General features: G+C 38.1%; 4 protein-coding genes across 5 annotated transcripts; 2 read left to right on the top strand and 2 right to left on the bottom strand.

Annotated features, from left to right (window-relative positions):
- Positions 1-1,722: 1,722 nt before the first annotated feature.
- Positions 1,723-7,113, bottom strand: LOC106751574. Its single transcript, XM_014632495.1, has 4 exons — positions 6,895-7,113; positions 5,239-6,403; positions 3,681-4,812; positions 1,723-3,597 (listed from the first exon to the last, which is right to left on the bottom strand). Exons 2-4 carry the CDS (start codon positions 6,187-6,189, stop codon positions 2,945-2,947), a joined length of 2,736 nt encoding a protein of 911 aa, XP_014487981.1. The 5' UTR covers positions 6,190-6,403; positions 6,895-7,113; the 3' UTR covers positions 1,723-2,944.
- A 444-nt stretch (positions 7,114-7,557) lies between these two features.
- LOC106751565 (DET1 homolog) lies at positions 7,558-10,681 on the bottom strand. 2 transcript variants are annotated; one of them, XM_014632477.1, is made up of 8 exons: positions 9,961-10,680; positions 9,705-9,842; positions 9,481-9,625; positions 9,229-9,337; positions 8,921-9,113; positions 8,530-8,813; positions 8,250-8,456; positions 7,558-8,144 (listed from the first exon to the last, which is right to left on the bottom strand). In XM_014632477.1, the coding sequence occupies exons 1-8, from the start codon at positions 10,366-10,368 to the stop codon at positions 7,961-7,963; spliced, it is 1,668 nt and encodes a 555-aa protein (XP_014487963.1). In that variant the 5' UTR covers positions 10,369-10,680; the 3' UTR covers positions 7,558-7,960. The 2 variants fall into 2 exon arrangements, with proteins under 2 accessions (XP_014487963.1, XP_014487964.1); XM_014632478.1 differs by lacking the exon at positions 7,558-8,144 and having other exon boundaries at positions 8,366-8,456; positions 8,530-8,592; positions 8,676-8,813; positions 9,961-10,681.
- Positions 10,682-10,876: 195 nt separating this feature from the next.
- On the top strand, positions 10,877-13,023 carry LOC106751564 (ER membrane protein complex subunit 7). Its single transcript, XM_014632475.1, has 4 exons — positions 10,877-11,085; positions 11,176-11,434; positions 11,523-11,597; positions 12,569-13,023. Exons 1-4 carry the CDS (start codon positions 10,877-10,879, stop codon positions 12,695-12,697), a joined length of 672 nt encoding a protein of 223 aa, XP_014487961.1. The 3' UTR covers positions 12,698-13,023.
- Positions 13,024-14,449: 1,426 nt separating this feature from the next.
- LOC106750544 (DNA-binding protein D-ETS-6-like) lies at positions 14,450-20,534 on the top strand (the record flags this gene model as incomplete). The annotated part of the gene is made up of 5 exons (XM_014630961.1): positions 14,450-14,498; positions 14,909-14,980; positions 15,116-15,409; positions 15,509-15,766; positions 20,270-20,534. Coding segments are annotated over exons 1-5 (938 nt in total), but the record flags the coding sequence as incomplete, so codon positions are not given.
- Between the last annotated feature and the right edge of the window lie 75 nt (positions 20,535-20,609).

Here is a 20,609-nt window from a genome sequence, read left to right as displayed (position 1 = left end):
GGGGGGGGGGGGCCTTTATCGCGAGGCCTCGGGTCTTTTTTTGAGAAAAAAAGCGTGAGTGCGAGAGAGGGAAAAAGAAGGATTGATATTTTCATTCCGCCTTCACGCGTGAGGGCGGCTCACTCGCTGGGGTGCAAACGCAACTTGTGGCGATCTCGCGGAGAGAAAAATATGCCGTGCATGTGTCTCTGTATATTTACACGAGGTTTAATGTGTGTTCCCGCACCGAACACCATAACTCGCAGACGTCGCTCATATGCCGCCCCCGCGTGGAAACACTTTGGAATGTTCGTCACGTGCACGATAAGAGATATTTTCCACGTGGAGAGGCATGGGTAGTCGTACGTTTTCCCTGACAACTTGGATGGAATTCCCGTAAATAAATAAATTCCACCACGTGATCGCACGTTTTCTCCCTTAAATCGACGGCCGATAGAACCATTTATAATTCCCACGTGGTCCTTACCGTACTATCTGTCGTGCTTGAAAAAATACCCTCGAAAATTATTTAAAATCTACAAAGGCTGAGTCTTACCGGCTCTGAAGTATTCGTATTGGCCCTCATATACCTTTTCCTCTTCCTCCGCCATGCGTTACGCGTGGCTCTAGAAACCATTTCGTAATTTCAACTTGAACTTGATAAACGGAAGTATGGTAACGACAGTCTATGGAATATTTGAAAAAAAAATTAAATGTGTGAGATCAACTGATGTAAATCGAGAAAAAACAAACAAAGCGATCGTTTACTGAACAAGAAATGATTTGTTCCCTCGGACAATGGCAACTGATGTCCAGGTATGAAGTGTTCTTTCCGGAAGTTGAAAGGAAAATACATGTTAGTACCTGAACTATGCTTAAGGTGCCTTTTCATGCTGACGCTCATTTTTAGCGGCAAAACAGGTCACGTGATCGAAGTTGACGCTAGAGCGGGAAACGCATGAAAAGAGTATAACAGTATCGAACGTTCCCGTTTCGACTTCTACTGAGAAAGAGAAAGGACTTATGTCATTTCAAAGAAAATATTATACGTGGTTAAGAGAATGTACAAAAAAAAATTGAATGTACAAAAAAAAATTAATGAATATAATGAGCAACATATATATATTACTCTTTACGTGTACAATAAGGATAGAATAACGCGGTAGCGCTAAATAGCGTCTCTGCGAACGCACCCTTAGGACCATTAAATTCATCTACGGATGCTTCATAGTCATTGAAATGAACTGAAGATAAACTTAAGACGGTATTATGTATATAAGATCCAACTATAAATACTGACCTATTTTACAAAGAATTTATATTGCACATAATGATTCAACAAAATGAGTTTCTAAAAACAAAAATGGAGATCAATTGTGCGACCTTAGAAAATAAATTCTCTAATTGAGATTCATAGAAACATTCTTAAGCTTTCGAGACTTCTGGCGGGAAACAATAGTCTAATTAACCTAGCAAACATTTACCTATTTATGTATTTTATTATAATCTATGTATATACACGTGTATAATCACTTATAAAAATGATAAGAAAATTACAAATTATATCGTAATCAAAAATTTTACAAAACACATCATACGTAATAAGTTCATAGAATTTTTTTCCTTAAATTGACACAAAGGTTGAAAAAAATATTATATAAAGATACATTTCTTTTGAGTTGCAATATACTTATCTGTATTATGCAAACAACATGTGTTGTTTATAAAAAAACATGAATCACATAATCGATAAAAAGTATGTATTTGTGTTTGTCTTTTATATACAATATCACAAGGATAGACAGATTATTTTTACTAAGTTTTTTTTTAATCTACCATCTCTTCCATCTTTCTTGTTACATTTTATTTCCACAGTCAAGTGGTCTTTAATTTTAACAGTATACATAAGTAAACTTTCCTTTTATTTAGAATGTTGAAATAATTATTAAATCAATGATACATGTTTATGTAGTACTTAATCATTTAGTAAAAACGGGCAGTAAGTTATGATATTCGTATTTTCTATAAATTATATACAAAAATGTAACGATATATGATAATATATGAATAAAATCTACAGAAACTGATGTTACACAGAATCTAAGTGTAACATTTTAATTGCAGAAATAAAGCTATTGTTAAAAAAAAAAAAAACAGTTGGAAATAAAAAAAAACTATATGTCTACGAAAAAGTTAAGTCTACTTATAACATTGTATAAACAATGCTAGTAAAAAATAAACAATGTGTCTCAATTACACTGAGAATCTACGTAAGAAATTTAATATGTCTTTGAAAAGTACTGCTTTTAACGATATTCTCTATACTGACAATCAATTATTCAAAATTATACATATTGACAGTATTGTATTAATCGAAAAATATTGCAACATTACGATTAGGAATTCTTGCAGATCGTTCTTTTCTGAAAAAGAACTGAGAAAACCTAGTTACTTTTATTGTTGCTTAGTACTTGTTTGTACATTAATTACGCACTCTGGATATCGATCGCGTAACTTTTTCCCTAAGACGGAAACATGAAATTTTTTCAAATTAGAAAATTTATACTTTTCACGAATTCACGGTAGAGAAGAAGATTTACGACCCTTTGGGGTTGATCGTGTATCTTTCTTTCTAGCGTGAATTCGTAAAAAGTAAATTTTCTTATTTGAAAACATTTCAATTCCCACGTTTTATGCTCTAGAGGAGAAGTTACGTGATCAATATTCTGATTTAAATTTACGTCAAGTTTGAAATAACTAAGTAAATTATATTTATTTCAAAGTAATGTATTCTTGTAATCTACTAAATATATAAGCAAAATAAAAGGTAAATATAATACCTATAGTCGATATTTGTATTCACTTAACGTGAAAAGATAATTTTGTTCATTTGTATTACAATCATTTTGTATGATTTATCAACGTGACATCATCCAGCAGATCCTATTTGACTCACCCGTGTTATTTAATTTTTATTATTTGGGAACAGGCTGAAACTTTCACCACTCGTTAATATATCCTCTTCGTCGAATATCGATCCATCGTCGGATAAGTCGTGTTCCTTATTCATCAAAATATATTTACTCTGTTTCTTAAGATGGCGCTCTTTTTTATGAGACTTCTTAATGGAAGTTGTGTGTAGGAGTTTCATGAGTTTCAGCGTATTCAAACTGTTTGGAGGCGTTGTACTTAGAGGTTTCAGTTTTTTCGTATCTTCTTTACTTTCGATAATGTTTCCTCGGCTCGTAGACGGCTGTGGATCATAAATGTTGTTCTCGTTGTTCTTCTTGTTGTTCTCATTACGCATACTACTGCACGCTTCTGTTTTGTCACAAAGACTATCATCGTTTGGATTTAGCTTTAAGGACGGAGTTGTATAGTTTTCCGGCGTCTTCGTATAATCGGCGAAATTCATGTCCGCAGTTTCCTTGCCGTCTTCGGATAAATTCTTCCTTGGAATTCGTCTCTTGCGTAGGCTAGCATCGTGCTTGTCTTTCTTGTGCGACTTCTTAATAGAGTCCTTATTGCAAAGCAGTTCTGCCGTCGACATATTAATCGGAGTTAACCTTCCATTCTCATCTGTAGCATCTGCAGCTTTTACCGGTTCATTGTCTGAAACTAAACATACATAATTTTTTAAATTTTTCAATGTGTTAATACATCTGTAGAAATTTCTTCGATGCCAATTTGTACAAACTTACTTTCCCCTGATGACGCTTTGCCTCTACGCATATGATTCTTGAGAGAGAGCAAAATTGACGAAACCCTGTTTCTAATATAAGTGTTAGGTTCATCACCTATATTTTCACATCCCGTAAGTAACGGTTCGGCTAACTGCGGCAAATCATCAGGCTCGTTACTTAGCAAGGACCTGCTCATAAATCTTTTTTTCTTCTTCGATTTATCGGGAGATAATCTTACAGGAAACGAGGCGTTTCTAGATTTTTCGCTGTTTACTTCTGTGAATAGATCATCCGCCAACAAATTAAGAACTTTCCTAAAGGTTTCTTTATCCTCGGCGTCGCATATCGGAATGCCGAAAAGACTTTTATACTTTCTCTTGTCTTCTTTATGTGACTTTTTAACTGATGTAAATTGAGACAATAAGAGTCTACTTGAATTTATGTTTTCAGGTGTGATCGGCCGTTCATTTCTCGGATGAATCATATCATTATTCTGTGTCGTATTTAACTTTTCCGTAGTATCTTGAACATCTGACATTTTGATATTTCTAACAGGTGTTGCTGTTATTATTTCAAAACGTTTTCTCCATATTTCACAATCATCCCATGCTTCATCTTCATCAGATCTCAACGTTATTGGATCATTTATTGAGAATTTTATGCGATGCATTAAGCGACTATACTTTGAGTCTTTAGAAACAGCTGAATTAGGTTCCAGAGATATCTCTTTATTTTCATGTTCTGCTAAATCGATATTATTTGATGATGCCTTTTGCGAATAGGAATCGTTTTCTTTATTGTTATGATTCGATGTTGATGACGTTGATGGTAATGTATCATCAATATCTTGTTTATTTTCTTCGTATATCATACTATCGCTCGAATCGATATTCTTCGGCACAACTCCTTGCTCGGCATAATCAGAAATGGATTCTTTGTCTGAAAGTTCGTCGTCCAAATCATATACGAGCGCCTTCTTGACATTTCTAATCTTCTTCGGAGAATCTTTTACAGTAACCATGCAAGAACTACTACTTGTAAGTATATCGTTTGCTTCTAAGGATTCCACCGGTCTTTTCGCACACGAGCTTTGACTCTTTACAGAATCATCTACTTGCCAATCTTTTCCTCCTAGACTATGCGCTCTCTCCTATTAAAGTACAAATAGTGTAAAGTTTTAAAGCAATAAATATAAAATATCGGCAAAAAGTAGACACATAGATTGTTCCTCTTATGAAATTCAGAATTAATCTCCTTTCAGCACAAATTATACATGTGCAAAGAACAGATTAATTTTTCCATCAAATATTCTCACATTTGCCAGGCTCTTAAGACCTAGGATAAATTTGTCTTTAATTTCAATGACTCATAATTTGAAAAATATTAGTTCGCTATCAGAAACTAACAAACTTGGAGATTTTCATTGCCAAAAAATCTTACTCTTATTTAATGGAATAATGCTGTGTGCTAACTTTTTTGCCAATCGTGACATACTCATTATATAATGATTATAAAAAAGGATGAAATATAATGTAATATTATAATTATGAAATATATTGTATTGACAGATTAATACCTTTTTATGGCTCTTTTTGATACTACTCATGCTCTCTGGAATGAACCGCATCGTATTTATGGGTGTATGCGAGCTGTCCTCTTCGTCTTGATTAAATTCCTTAAACAAATTCCTAGGTGTGCTCGCAGCTATATCACAGCTAGATACTCTCAGTCTGTCGCCTCTTTTAAAACATTGTAATTCTTGTGTTCGCACGTGTGGTACACTTGTGTTACACGTAATCTTATTAATCTTTTCCCTCAAGTTACTTCGAAGCATGGATGTAGAACTGGGTGATCCTGATTTGTTGCTTTTAGTATCGGAAGAACCAATCAGTACCTTGGAAACTAATCGATTTTGCTGTGGAGTTCGATTTTGATTTTCATCAATCGATTCAGAAGATTCGGTCGGTCCACTACTAGTAGAAGTATCAGTCGAATTTCTATTGGGCCCCACAAATTTATCCGGTGTATGTAATGGTGTGTTAACTATTGAATCAACACTAGTGCTCTCCTCGGAACTGTTGCTTTTCTTACTAGGACTAGGACTTGAATCAAATGTCAATGTCCTTTTTATACTTTCATTTGTATAGCGAAACGAATCATGATTCTTGCTGAGTGCTCTCATGATTTGAGCTGATCTGGATAAATCTCGCGGTGACTTGTTTATACTGGAGCGACCGTTGTCCATACTTACATTTGGTGATAGACGACTTAAATTACCTCTTCTTGAAGGATTAATGCCAAAATTCAAGGATCTATTAATTTGGTGTCGAAAATTTTTGCGACCATGTGGGACTAATGAATAGAATGTCCCAGGAAATTCAACTTGATGTTTCAAGTAAACAAATTTTTTGTCAGATGCACTCCCTGTAATCATATCACGTTCAGATTTTAAGTTGCGAGAATTGTCTATTCCCTTATTTTCTCTGCCATCGTTATCCGGTGATTTTAATACCTCACTTTCCAACATAATTGCTCTATATTTTTTTACTTAGGACGTATATATATATATATGTATTCGTAATATATAAATGTAATAATCAGTATATGTTTAAAAATATATGTTCATGTGTATATACACTTATATGTATATAGGAATGTACCAATATCTTTTGAGAAGATTATTGCAGCTGATTTGGCTACAAGTATTGTATAAAAAATATAATTTGTCTTCCTGTAGATTCCTGTAAGAAAAAAAACATCATTTAAAGGACAATGCACAAGTCATACATTATCTATTTATAATCTAAACAGTTTATCATCTATCATGTTTATATCATAATAAAAAATTTGAAGTTATAATATATATAATCAAGAGATTTAGGCTTCTGTGTGATTGATATCACTGTTGTTAATTACTTTTATAAAGATAGAATTTTGCTATGAGTGAAATTAAAGCATGCTCTACAAACTCTGATAGAATGTTTTTATTTTCTTGTTACTCATACACACACACATACACACACATATATACCAACAGACATTATACTACAGATTTACGTATCGGCATATCTACATATCTTCGTAACAATAAAGAAAATTGATTAATTTTTTTATAATATAATTTAATTAATTAAATAATTGAAAAAGTGAGGAAAAAATGAGAGAACAGTTTACACGGGAATAAAGTCGAAAATGCGTCTCGTAAATACATTCGCAAGCGTGCTGTACTCACAAATTGTGCCGCAACAGGTGTGACTTCTAACCTTCGCCAACGTTTGGTAGAAGAGTGATATCCAGGAAGCAGTTTACGTTGGTAGATCACTCAACGTTAGCTCGTATTGTTTCATTATAACATCGTAATCCGTAAATTCTAAGAAATATACGTGGTTTCTCTCGTAATCGAACTCTCACAATAACGTGATGCGTGAAAGAAAGAGATGAAGGAACTAAAAAGCACGCTACGTAGGCTTATTTCATGATGAAGTCGGCTCTTCGTATTATTAGTTAGGTGTCATGTGTCATATATGTGAGAATTTACATTGTCCAATAAGAAAACTTGCTTCCTAGGCATTTTAGCTAGTGATATCGTAGCCACTAGAAAATGAACACTCCTATTGGATGATGAGTGTCCAACAGAAAATGTCGGATAATATGAATTCGTCATGACTTTCTTGCCTCTCCCTTAAGGGAGATCCATCTAGACGAAATTCTTTCCATGACTAAACATACTTATACATACCGGCGCAAACAGGTGGTCTCGATTTTAGGTGTGTTCAAAGAACACATCATTATTACTAATAATGCGCTTCTTGAACGTATCTTTTTGCGTATTTTGCGTTTTCAAAATAACTTCGGATATTATTACTTATAATAAGATTTATTCTTTTTACCTGCACTTCCTACACCTTATTACATTCCCTTCTGCTCCACAGGCACAATAAACTGCAGTTTAAAAGAACGAGACCTAACAATATACTCTATCTTAAAGATGACATTTTGGTATAATTATAAAAATAATGTTACAAAATTCTCGCACGTTTCATAGTTCCGAATAACTCTCAATTTCAAATTGTATTAAAAGTGTACTAAATCGCATTGTACATCTTATGTCCTAGCAGTCAATGAATTTCAGAAAAGTCTTTTCATATCGATTCCGATTTAGCTGGTTATTTTATAACATGCTCTTTTAGAGAATATTCGTTTTGTACTCTAGCGGCAACAATCTCAATCGTTTTAGCAAGATGTCACAAGTCTAATCATGCTTTATCATGACGCGCACGTATTAAAAAAAGTAAGGTTTAAATATGTCTGATGTGAAAACTGACGATATATTCTGCGTTAGTGCGTTGCACTGAAATGGCGAAAGGGTCTGTCGGGTGAAAGGTGAATGCGACCAATCGTCTCGCAGATGTCGGTGCTGTTCTACCTAACATACCGGCATACATTCGAAATTTCAAGAGACCAGAATCACGTGCGTAAAAGCTGTAAAAACAAAGATAAATTGAGCAACGAACACATATTATTTGTACGGCAGATGAATTTTTGTTATTATTATAGAAATACAAACATAAAGTAATTTATACAGACCGTATGGGATGTTCCCCACATGCTTTAGGGCGTTCCAGCATGGATACCCATTTGTCGTCATAGCAAAATAGTGATAAATCAAAATAGGGGGAACTAGAATAAGATTGAGCGCATATAGGTAATTGAGCGAGCAAACGTTTCGTTGCCTCGGTGACGCCACCGAATTTAGCGCTTATTATTGTATATTTAAATCTCTGTTGCAACAATCTAGAAAGAAAAGAACATCTAGATTAACAATAGTTGTGCATGAGTGGATGCCACTATATCTTGTGCAACATACCTGGCATATATGTTATTAGATGGTGAACACATGTACTGGCAATCCGTACTCATTCTGGCATTCCTGAAAAAATCACTGAAGTTTTCAAATTGGGTTAACAGTTGGGTCGACGCATTGTCATAAGCTGCCAGAATTTTAGCTGTAACCATATCGTAAACAACCAACAACGCGGGTTGCGCATTAGGTTCGTTCGCTTGCAACGTAGCCACCTCCTCGCTTGTGTATCGCACTAAAATATGGTCCGTGTCTAACAGCTGCATCTTCCACATTCGTAAGGAATTTAGCTGAAGTATTTTTACTCAATTAATTCTTCACAATTATTAATTAATAACAATTAAGAGCATAGGTTACACAAGGATTAATAGAAGATAGAAGCATTCTTAAACGGTACCTGATCAAAGTATTGATAGAACCTCCTCAATTCGTACGGATCTTTTGTCACATTGCTTATGTATTTTGCCCTTTTATACAAATATACTAATAACTTATGCTTCAAGCTATTTATTGTAGCGTCTCTAAATGGCCTACAATTAGCACCAGGCCATGCGCTGGTAACTAAGTACGCGTCATCTTCCAAGCAAAACCTGATACACATCATTTGTATTATTCAAGACAAATTTTCATTCATATTTACTAATTGGGAATTGTTATTAATTATAGCATTTCCTAGGATAGTTCAATGCCACTTCTTATAAGTACCTTCCTATTGTCCTGACGTTTATAAACATGCCATCGAGGATTTGAAAAATATGTATAGTTTGATGCTGTACAGACAAAACTGCTAATATATCCTTATATAAATAAAGACCTGTGTGTAAAAAGAAATAAGATTTAATCTGGTGGTTTATATAATGATCTCAACTAGTGTGATGATTTCAAACATATGAAAATTATAACATATCGGAACATAAAGATCTCAAGTGATTTCAAACTTGAATACCATTGTTATACCTTGATTATGCGACAGGTAAATTTTATCTACTTTAAAATGTCTAGTATCACACAATTTTCCTCCCCGTAAGTCGATCAGGTGCAAACTATAATCCTCCAGTGGTGATCTTGGATTTGGTGTCAATGCTTCATTATTAGTATAGATCTTGAAGGAACAATATTTTGATTTATTCAGCAAGAACACAAGTGATTTTACAAAAATAGCTGACAATTTGTATGCTTACCTGATAAAAGTGTGGCCTCAAGTCATCAGGAATATGTGCGGCTGAACCCACTATCACATACCGAGCATCGTCTGTGAAAAGACTGCATTCTCTGTTCAATTGCTCGTTGCTTTGTACCACATTTATAATCCACTTCACCTACAAATACGTTTCAGACCTGGTACACCTATTTCAGCCATTTTCTCCATTTTTCATTTTTTTTAATTTGTATAATCTGCAATATAGGCGTACGCTAAAGTTGGTTAGTGTTGAGTACCTTGAAAAATCGCGCGAAGATATTACTTCGTATGTGAAAACTGCAATCGTCGTTCTTGTGGCCGATATATTCGCCTTCGCATTCAGCTATCAAGTCCGCAGCAGCAGAAGCGCCGCAATAATCGTACACCTCGATAGACGTTTGATCCGCGCTAAAGGCTACTAAGTACTTGCCGTCCGGGCTGAATTTACGAAGGAAACACGGTGGCTTCTCCACGTTCATCACAGTAAAGTTAGGAAAAACGTTTTGATAAAATTGCCGCGCGGTATGCACGTGCGTGCCTGGAAAGGGGCAGCCCATCGTTTCCCTACGTCTAAGACGCACCACCACATTTTGCGGGCCGATTTTACGTGGCTTGATGGGACAAGGATCCGTAACGAATTCAATTTTACTTTCCTTCACCGCCATCCTACAATTTCATCGCACGTTGATAACGCCTGAAAGTGATATCCATCGTCGCGGAGAGCAATGCAAAATTTGCGATCGTTGCGTTTGTACGATTGTGCAACGTATCGTCTTTATCAGTTAAAGACACCGTTTGTCTTTGTCGACGTATTGTCCTTATCACTGAAACACTATCTAACGCTGAAGCTGTCGAAATAAAAAAGTCGAGTGGAAAGCGTAAGGTTAGGATTAATCGTGATTGTTAAAATTCCTCCTTATCACATGTAGCTAGAAGACATTTTTGAACGTTAGTTACGCCACGAACGATGGACTAGACGACGTTTAATTCTATTGGTTCCTTTCAACTTGATCTCAAGCCTGCCAATACACCGTACAGTTTCCTCCAATTAGAACCAACTGGAAAATAAATACCCCAATGAGATTCGTGCACCTTGCGCTCACTGGTGTAGGCGGAGGTGCAGGTAGGCGCGATTCACGCAGATGAGTGCATAAAGAAGAGTGTGAACATTTGATGTTCGTGATGAAGGGATTCGTATATTTACTTTTTATCGTCTCAAATTTATGCGAGCAATATGTAACAGCAGAACATGAGGAAGACACGTCTACCGATTTATACGTGATCGAGGGGAAAGTGTTCCCTTGGGATAATGCGGCATCCACCGGATGGCAACTCATGACACACGTAATGGCCAATGGTGGTGAACATTATGGGTTTTTAAGGTTAGACACATACTTTAACAGATGTATCTTATGTCTACGTTCATGCGACAATTGTGTGAGATAACAAATGTAAATGTTATATCATTTTAGAGAGGATGGCACGTTTATAATTACGAATGTACCATCCGGGTCCTACATGGTCGAAGTGGTAAATCCGAATTATGTTTACGAGCCAGTCAGGGTGGAAATTAATTCCAAAGGAAAATTCCGAGCGCGGAAAGTAAATTTGATACAAACGTCACAAGTTATTCAAGTACCTTATCCATTAAAAATGAGGCCTTTAGCACCATTTCGGTATTTCCAAGTTAGGGAACAATGGCGGATGACTGACTTCTTATTCAATCCTATGGTATGGTAGAATTTTTAATGACATATAATATACATATCCTTGAACTTTTTTTCCTTAGCTTTTCTAAATTCTTTTTTTCTCTTTGTAGGTTTTAATGATGGTTTTACCATTGCTAGTAATTATGGTTTTACCAAAAATAATGAATGATCCTGAAACCAGAAAGGTAGTAAAATAAGTAGCTATTTTTCAATCAAAATCATTTCCGAACATGCAACATATATGAGTTGATTGAGAAGTATCCGAAACAACGCATAGATGGCGAAAGTAGTATCAAATTGTTGTCATTAACAAGTTTCATTCTTCAAAAAAAAAAAACATCTGAAATGAAGGTTTGTTTCCGCTCATAGTTTGTGTGACAGCTCACCAGAGTGGATGCTCTCAGTGATTTTTATAAGCATGGAAAAATCCAAGGTTTGTGCCATCATTAAATTCTATATTTTGAAAGGAAAACAACTATGTGGGTCAAAGTCAAGTTTGAATGCAATTCTTGAATACTATTTTTCTTAGTACAGTACAGCGGACGTCCAAATAAAGTGGCGCAAAAATGATACCAAAATTCCACAAAATCATAGACACCGATTAAAATTGCGAGAGATAGCAGAAACAGTGGATATCTGTTCTGAACGTATGCTTAATATCTTACATGGACACTTGGGTATAAAAGAAAATGTGCGATGGGTACCACGATTGCTCACACTGAACTAAAAACAACGCTGAACGGATGTTTAATACTTCTACCAGAGTAGTGTAACTGCTGTCGAGAAACTCTAGTCAAAATATATCGAGATAAAAAGAGACTGTATTCATAGTAGGATCTTATATTTAATACCATCTTAAATTAATTTTCAGATGTTTCGCAGCCATTGAAATACAGCATCTGAAGATAAAGTTAAAACGGTCTTAAATATAAAACCCGACTATGAATATCGGTTTATATTAAAAAATAAATACATGTTAATTCAAAAAATTGTTTCGCTTTTCGTTTCGGATACTCATCAGTTGTCTCTCGTATGTGGAAATGAACACATAAAAATATTTTCCAATGTACCTACCTCCTATATAAAAAGAATATTATACAGTTCACTATAGATAATTCTATTTCTTAAAGTTATATAAATGATATATATTTTTTAGGAAATGGAGCAATTAAATAATCTCACCATTTATAATATGCCAGAAATGTCCGAGGTAATAACATCTTTTCTTTCGGGAGGAGAAAAACAAAAGTCGAAAGCTGTGAAAGCTACAAAGAAAAGACAATAATCGTATTGTCTATAGATAATTGTGTGTGCGTGTATGTTTAGTCTTTAAAAAACCCCTTATAAAAGATATATTGATGTTTTATATAAGGCACTTTTTGGGAAACGGGTTATAACAGTTTGAATCGAGCCTTGTAGATTTGCAGCAATTAATATGCTCTACATCTTTAAATTACAGATCTATTAGTAGTTATGTAAAAAATACTTGTATTAGTTTGGTTGTATTTTAATAATTATATGCAGTGAGATAATTTTACGTTTCCTAATATTCACAATTTATAATTATGTAAATAGAGTAAACTTAGTAAATATTATAGCGATTAGCGATTATGTTGTATAATTTTCCTTCTATAAAGCGTAATTTGATATAAATTGTAGTACTCTGACGGAGGTTCGGAGTACGATATGTCTGTCGTCATTGTATACAAGAGTTTTCGTAAAACGATAAAAGAAATTACAGAACTAATATATTCGGCTCATTTTTAACATCAGTTCAGGTTACGTGATCGAAGTTGCCGCTGGATAACGAAAAACGCATGAGAAGGGTATAGCAGCATCAAATTTTGAACATTATATCAGTTCCACGTAATTTTTTTCTGAGAAATGAGTCATTTTGGAATAAATATTATAAAGTGATTAAGAAACGATATGGAAAAAATAATACCCACAGATACAGTGTGTCGCGTTTTCGCTACACGAAGTCTCCAAAGTCAAATTTAAATTTGCTCTTGGTTTCTGTCGGTCTTTAAAGCCTGATACACACGATACATTTTTGCCTGCTAAATCGTTTGCTGGAAAGCAATACACCAATCGGAACACAGCATTTTTAACATGTCACTAGATCTCACTAGGTTCAATGCGAAACAAACACCGTGTGTTGCGAGCTTATATCTGCCAGTGATGCCATCTTTAAGAAAGGCTCCAAAATTTTTGAAAGTGTACAAGACGTTATTGACAGACGATCACGAAACAGAAGTGCTTCTTATCCAATGTGTGTGTGGCGCTACAAGCGAGAGTCAATATAATTGTTTCAAATATTTCAACAGTTATCCGATACAAAGAAGAAATGGCTTCTTTTCCGTTATTGTTGTATGTATCGTTTCATACTGTTATTTTGTATTGTTTCACGTTGTTTTATCATTGTTTCGTTATATAGAACCTTACATTATGTCCTGTATTCTGAACGCGCTTACAGATGTTAGCGCGTTAACAAGTCAACGTTTTAGTAGTTCTGAATAGGAATTTTGTTGTGTAAACACGCGTAATTACCGACTTTTTCTAACAGAACACTGTTATCACCACGTTTAGAATACGAACGATACTGAAAATACTCACATTTCTTGTCTTATTAGCGCTAATATCGTTGTAAGCGCGTTTAGGGCCTATATTTTTACTACGACGAATGGACAGAGACCTAGTGAATTGCAACAAAGAAGGAAGAATGAAAGAGAGAGTATGTTCTTGGAACATTGACGATTCTATCGCTTGATAAAAAACCAGTTAGCGTCACTAATGTATTAGGTATGTTTTTTTAGAATATGACTAATCCGCATCTGGTCTAAATAGTCAGATGAATGTGGCCAATGGTGCTATAATATATATTATTCTCATCAAATCAGAATGTTATATCTGCACGATGTTCAGATTTTATTTTCAATGACGAGTGTACGTGTTTCTCTACTGGCTGTGAATTTTTAAATCGAATGTAATTCATAGGATCTATTCTAAGGTTGTGCCGCAGCGGTTGACGAAGAAGATGAGTATCGGTTCTACAATTGACGTCGAAGAGAAATGTCGATTCAATGGTGCGTGTCTTAACTCTACACCGATGGGAATTAATAAGATGAAAAAAAGCACAGGAGTAAAGATGAGCAATCGGGGTGTGTGATTCAGCGTTCGGCGATGCAGGGGCCGAAAGCAACTCGGTCGGGCGGCTGAGTGTACCTCCTTAGTTCCGGGAATCCATATTTCGCCGATCGAGCCTATATCGTGCTCAGTCTTGTCCGGCCTCGCTTTCCCCCGCCTCCTCATCTCCTTGCCTTGCCACGTCTCTTGCCTTGCTTGTGCAGATTTTGTTTCATTCACATCGACGACCGGATCGCGAGTAATATCACTCCGTGACGGTGTTACGTTACAACGGTAATTGTATTTACAGGAAGAGATCTAGTCGAAGGCATTCGTGAACAGTGAGAAATATGCATTACGTGTAATTCAGCTTGGTGTTTGACAGACAATGGAATTGTTCAAGACGAGAATGATCTAGTTGTGCGGAAAAAGGATAAATCTGGTAACTTTTTATTTATCAATACGAACCAATTGTCACGATCAACTAATGAACTGGCCCTAGCAACGAAAATCTTTGACGTCTCCTGTGTCAACAGAATTTTGTATACCACAATGTAAAATGACGACGAATCAGCAGACTACGAAGGTCGCATTGTTGAAGTTCCGAAAGATTTAAACTTAGAGCTTCGTGTCGCACTACCGGAAGTTTCGAAATCGAGATCGAAATCAGAATCAAGGTTAGGATCTAAATCGAAAGAAGTGGTTACCAAGAAGACACAAGTGTCTTCGAATCACAAAAATCGTTTTGTGCATACTCAAATGCGTACAACCAATAACCTCGAAATTGAACATGAAACTGTATCGAATAATAACGAAGAAAGCTCCACCGATGAGGATCGCTTGGAATCCAAACAGATTATGGTGCCATCCGGTGAATATCTATTCGGTGAATGACGGTGAAAGCTGCGTGTCAAAATACACCCACGAAATAAGTGACGTGTTTGACTGATTTCTCGATTTGATCTTTCAGATCCATCCAAGTGGAACTCGAGCCACATAGCCTCGTGGGTTTCGTGGTGCAGTCAGACATTTTCGATAAGACCAACGCCGATCGCCACGATACTTCCGTCGAACGGGAAGGATCTGCTGAAATTGTCTCTGCGAGATTGGCAAGAAATCGGCGGCCTGGGGGGAGGTCGCCTTCTGGCTCAACACTTGGGCCATCTTCGTTTACAAGCGACTGGCGTGCATACTCCCGATCTACTGCAGGAGAACGAAAACGGCACCGGTGAGTCGAGTCAGTGTTAATCGAAGAATGTAATAATGTCAAACTCGAGAACGTGTTTTTCTCTCTTCGGTCACTTTCTCGCTGGACGGTGAGCGTTCGAATCTCTGTCTCGGATCACTCGATCGCACGAAGATCTGAATCACCTTGAATATTACTTGAAAATAATATATTATAATATATATTAATAATATACTATATTATTAATTTATATTAGAAATATGGGTTACGACGCGACAGTAATTAACTTCCAGAACTAAGAAATTCGAAATTCCCGATAAACTCGCGGGAGATTTTGAAATTTCGAAAAATATTCGAAACTAATCGAGATTAAGTCATGCGTTCAAAGCGATTCGATATATCTTAAGGCTGATTCGTTCACTGCAGGGAAGTAAATTTAAAGCGCAATTCACGCTATAAATTAAGTGACCCATGGTAAAGCGTAGAAAAGGTTAATGGGGGTCTGGTCATGGATCTGTCAGGGTTCGATGGAGAATGACCGGAAGAGACTAACCGTTCCCCAAGGGCCGATCCTGGTCCGACTCGGGCTTATCTAAAGCTTTAACGATGGCTGAGATCTATTACAGATAAACGTGGTCCAGTAGAAAAGTAAATATCGGTATAGCCGGCGATAGCTCCGTCCCCGAACTTTTCTCGCCTCTCGATAGACCGATCGAAGTAGAAATATACCGAGATATAGTGCGCACGTTTCTCAACATAACATCAAGAATATGGTAATCAATGTGTAGTATCCACAGGCAAAGTTCGTCTTGTCATGCACTGAAAGCATCCCAGCAAGCGCCAATTAACGGTAACATAACATCAATGTTGTAATTTCCCACTCAACAATATAACTATTACATAACGCGCGTGTTATATTACATTTGCACTGTTGAGTGGGAAATTATAATATTGATGTTATTGTTACTATTAGTTGGTGTTTGCTGGGATCGTTCTATCTTCCTTCAGCGTATAATGAGAAACAAAGACAGAACGATGCTTTCAGCGCAAGAGAGTGCAAGACGAGCTCGAGCATAAAATTCAAAATATCGTAGTATTATAAACCAACAAACGTATGCAACGCAGAATCTTTCAATAACGCTTCAACCTTGCAAATTGCAGCGCGACGGTGCAAGGAACATCGTAGATACACGGAATTGCAAATATCTATCGATTCGATCGATTTTGTTCTCGCATGCTGAGCACTGAGCTCTCGAGCGAAACTCGTACGAAAACGGGAAAGCGTAGCGTCATCTCTTCGGATGCGAAAGAAGAAAAGCGAAGAGTAAGAAGAACCTAGTCGTGGCAGCGTAAGCCTCGAAGATATATCGTCTGTTTGAATAACGTTGTAGCTCTCTCGCTCTTTCTCTCTGCCTTTCTCTCACTCTCCCCTTCTCTCTCTCTTTTCCTCTTTCTCTCATTCTGTATGTGTGCGTGTGTGTCGACCCATCTCGCCCCGGTAGCAGCCGTTTATTAAACGAATCAGTGTTATCGCGGTGAGAGAGTCCTCATGAATAAACCATCGAGTGTTTAGGGTGGCGGCGCAAGGTGGTGCGACGCGGGGTTACGAGCTCGCTGCGACCGCTTTTACCCCTCTTTCTGCTCTCCTCCAGGGGCAAGCTCTAACGGGGCTCGGGGGCGGTAAGCTCGCCGCGGGGCGCGTCTATATTGTTTTCGTGATGAGCGGGAGACATTCGCCGGATCTTCAATGTATACGGGATAATTTTACGCGTCGCATCTTCGCCTTCGTATCTCGTGCGAACTCTCGCGCGTAATACGCGTATGATACGCGCGCGAGAATCCGCGAGATATGCGATGACGAGCGCTTATCATCGATTCGGCAACTTGCGATCGTGCGGATATTATTTATACGTCTCCCTCGCCAAGGGGAATTCCACAGAGAGGAAAGAGAAGGACAGACAGAGAGAGAGAGAGAGAGAGAGAGACGGTCACGTTGCGTCGGTTTGTGCCTCCGTAAATGTCAGATGGAATAATTCTGAACGTATGCACAGGTTTTTGCGGAGATGCGATGTTTTGGATAGCGATGGTCGCGCAAAGTCCATTTGCACGAATTGCGAGGGGATCTCCATACGGGGTCGTCACATCGTTCAGTCGGTACTTTCAAACTGAGCCGAGAATATGCCGTTAAAGAAAGAATAACGCTGCGAGTAGCCTCGTCTCCTTCTTCTCCCGCTGCTCCCCCACGGATCGCATCGTATCGTCCGAAGTATCGAGGAGAGACATTAGCGTAAATTCCCCGTGCGAAAAGGAAGCGAAAGAAGGATCGTGACTGCTGGTAAGTGCTCTAAGCGCGATACGTCAGAAGGGAGAGAGGGGGATGTAAAGGTATTCCGTTCTTGCCAAGACCAAGAGTGGGGGCGATAAGGGCTGAAATAACCAGGGGCAAAGGTCGCTCTCAGTCGCTCTCTGCCCACAGACTCGCGAGTTTTATTCCAAATGCGTCCCACCATCGACGCGGTCCGATCGACCGGTCGATTGACTCCGCTTGCTCACGCGTGTGCGTGAACTCTCAGCGCGAATACCTGTGTGAATACGTGTGTCATCGAGAGCCGGCCGGTGAAATGGGTTCCGGCTAATTAACACGTTCGTTGGGGAAATATTCTCGCTGTCGACGACGACGACGGTGGCGGACGCGTCGTCGTCGTGCGCGATGAAGTTGCTCGCGCTGCGCGATCGTACGACGAGCCTTTGTAAGATCGTCATTACGCTGTCGTAGCGCGATACGCACGCTCTTCCTCTTCTTCTCGAATGACAAAGGGGATCTCGACGGACAGAGATTAAGAGCGACGATCGAATAAAACGGATTTCCGATGCGCGTGACCGCAGAGATGACGACGGGCCTGTCGCACGCTGGTTTGCGAAAGCGCCGCTTATACGGCACAGAATTAGGCTGAGGTGGTCACGACATTCGTCGCGTAATGTGGAGAATTCAGACGCATCCTCTACACCTTCAGCAGGACACCAGATTGCATCCCTCGACCGCTGCGATTCTTTATAACGGTAAATTCGTAGGAAAGGGGATTAGCGAGTGAAAGTAATAAAAAGAAAGAAAGAGGGGAAAGGAGAAACGTCGGGAACATCGGGAACGTGTTGCATGTGATGTTATCGTTATTTGTCTTTTCAGGATGACAATTAGGATATTGCGGAGGCCAACTGACTGTTATTTGGAAAATAACACGATTCGCGAGAAAACAAAACAAAAATTTACGTTAAAAAGATCTAAGGGTGCTGTTGAATGCAATGCTCAACGAAGAAACGCAAAGTGATCGTAACGGTTTCACAACAGCATAATTATTTTTCAATATTTGATATTATATAATATATACAGGATGTTCCAAATCAATATGGACGAATTTCGCGAGGACGGTTTGAGGTGAACGAAAAGTCCATTTTGCAAACAAGCAAAATTTCGAGTTATTAATTTTTGAAAATGGACATGTACAGATACTTCTTTAATTAATAATTCAAAATCTTACGTGGTTATTTGCAAAATGGTAAAGGACTTTTTTGCTCACAGTTTAACCCGTTTTTCACACGAGTGATTGACGAAAAAGTTCGAGACACCTTGTATTTTGTTTCTAACGCAGAACCGTTCGATAAGATAAACGTTTTCTCTCGCGACGCTAAAGTGAAATTGAAGGAGAATGAAAGCGGGACGTGTCTCCAGCTGACACAATTGAAATGGACGCAAAAAGCATACGTAGAACGACAACCAGCAGACATAATTATTTAATTCCGGTAACATCCCAATTGTCCCACAACCAAGAGAAAACAATAAAGGAATATGATTTGTGATAAGGCAGATGTACCCAGTAAACACGAATTAACAGTAAAGTTACATCAATGTTATAATTTCTCACTCAACAATGTAAGCGCGATATAACATGCATTATACATAACAATTAAGCTTGGTTTACACTGTGCTCTTTGCGTCTTGTGCTCTCTATCTTTCTTCTGTAAGAACATCTATTTACTTATGAAAAAGAGATAGAAAGCAAAAAACAAATAGCACGTTGTACATTAGGCTTAAGTAACACTGGTACATTGTTCAGTAGGAAATTAATATATATATATGTATATATATGTAATTGTTGTCACATATAATTGTCGTGATGACTGTTAGTTGGTATTTACTGGATAACGACGTTTGCTTCTCGATGCGAAGGGGAACAAAAAGGTGGGATATATTGAAACATCGGATTGAACTTTCTCTCACACGCGTCGGTCGAGTCCGAGTCATTGCGTAATGACGATCACAGCGAACGATTTCGTGTACATGACGGAAGATCCGCGCCGATGATGATGAGACGAGGGAGTGTAAGTGACCGTGCGGGTACAAAAGTATCGTGAGTGAGAAAGGCGAATGTGCCGGAGAAATCGCGGCGACCATCGCTCTCTTCTCTCTCTCACGGGACGAAGCGATTGCGACCTCGCGGCCCCGTGAACGGGAACTTGGTGCATGCGTGTTTCGTTTTCTGTCGGCAGAAAGGTTCAGCCTCCTACAACGGACTTGCTCGCTCATTGGGTCGACGGCTGGAGCAGGGGGTTCGGGGGCGGTCGGAGGCGGACAGGTCCAGCTCTGGCAGTTCCTGCTGGAGCTGCTCTCGGATTCGTCCAACTCTTCCTGCATCGCGTGGGAAGGCTCGAACGGGGAATTCAAGCTCACCGATCCGGACGAAGTCGCGCGTCGATGGGGCGAGCGCAAGAGCAAGCCCAACATGAATTACGACAAGCTGTCGCGCGCGTTAAGGTAATTCAATAAGCGGATGCCGAGATATGATGATGCAATCGCGTAATTTATCCGTCTTCTGCTTTTTTTTTTTTT

The sequence above is a fragment of the Dinoponera quadriceps genome, unplaced genomic scaffold, assembly GCF_001313825.1.
Source record: "Dinoponera quadriceps isolate SergipeBrazil2010 unplaced genomic scaffold, ASM131382v1 scaffold46, whole genome shotgun sequence".
Classification (NCBI taxonomy): domain Eukaryota; kingdom Metazoa; phylum Arthropoda; class Insecta; order Hymenoptera; family Formicidae; genus Dinoponera; species Dinoponera quadriceps.
The sequence above is the reverse complement of the archived record's forward strand: the minus strand, read 5'-3'. Positions and strand labels throughout refer to the sequence as shown.

Excerpts from the sequence above, each read along its gene's own strand:
- LOC106751574 (XM_014632495.1), bottom strand. The coding sequence starts at position 6,189 with ATGTTGGAAAGTGAGGTATTAAAATCACCGGATAACGATGGCAGAGAA. Across the intron at positions 4,813-5,238 it reads TCAAAAAGAGCCATAAAAAG|GAGAGAGCGCATAGTCTAGG; the intron begins GTATTAATCTGT and ends GTACTTTAATAG. Across the intron at positions 3,598-3,680 it reads CAAAGCGTCATCAGGGGAAA|TTTCAGACAATGAACCGGTA; the intron begins GTAAGTTTGTAC and ends ATGTATGTTTAG.
- LOC106751565 (XM_014632477.1), bottom strand. The coding sequence starts at position 10,368 with ATGGCGGTGAAGGAAAGTAAAATTGAATTCGTTACGGATCCTTGTCCC. Across the intron at positions 9,114-9,228 it reads AACGTCAGGACAATAGGAAG|GTTTTGCTTGGAAGATGACG; the intron begins GTACTTATAAGA and ends GATGTGTATCAG. Across the intron at positions 8,145-8,249 it reads TGTGGGGAACATCCCATACG|CTTTTACGCACGTGATTCTG; the intron begins GTCTGTATAAAT and ends TTGTTTTTACAG.
- LOC106751564 (XM_014632475.1), top strand. The coding sequence starts at position 10,877 with ATGTTCGTGATGAAGGGATTCGTATATTTACTTTTTATCGTCTCAAAT. Across the intron at positions 11,435-11,522 it reads ACTTCTTATTCAATCCTATG|GTTTTAATGATGGTTTTACC; the intron begins GTATGGTAGAAT and ends TTCTCTTTGTAG. Across the intron at positions 11,598-12,568 it reads ATGATCCTGAAACCAGAAAG|GAAATGGAGCAATTAAATAA; the intron begins GTAGTAAAATAA and ends TATATTTTTTAG.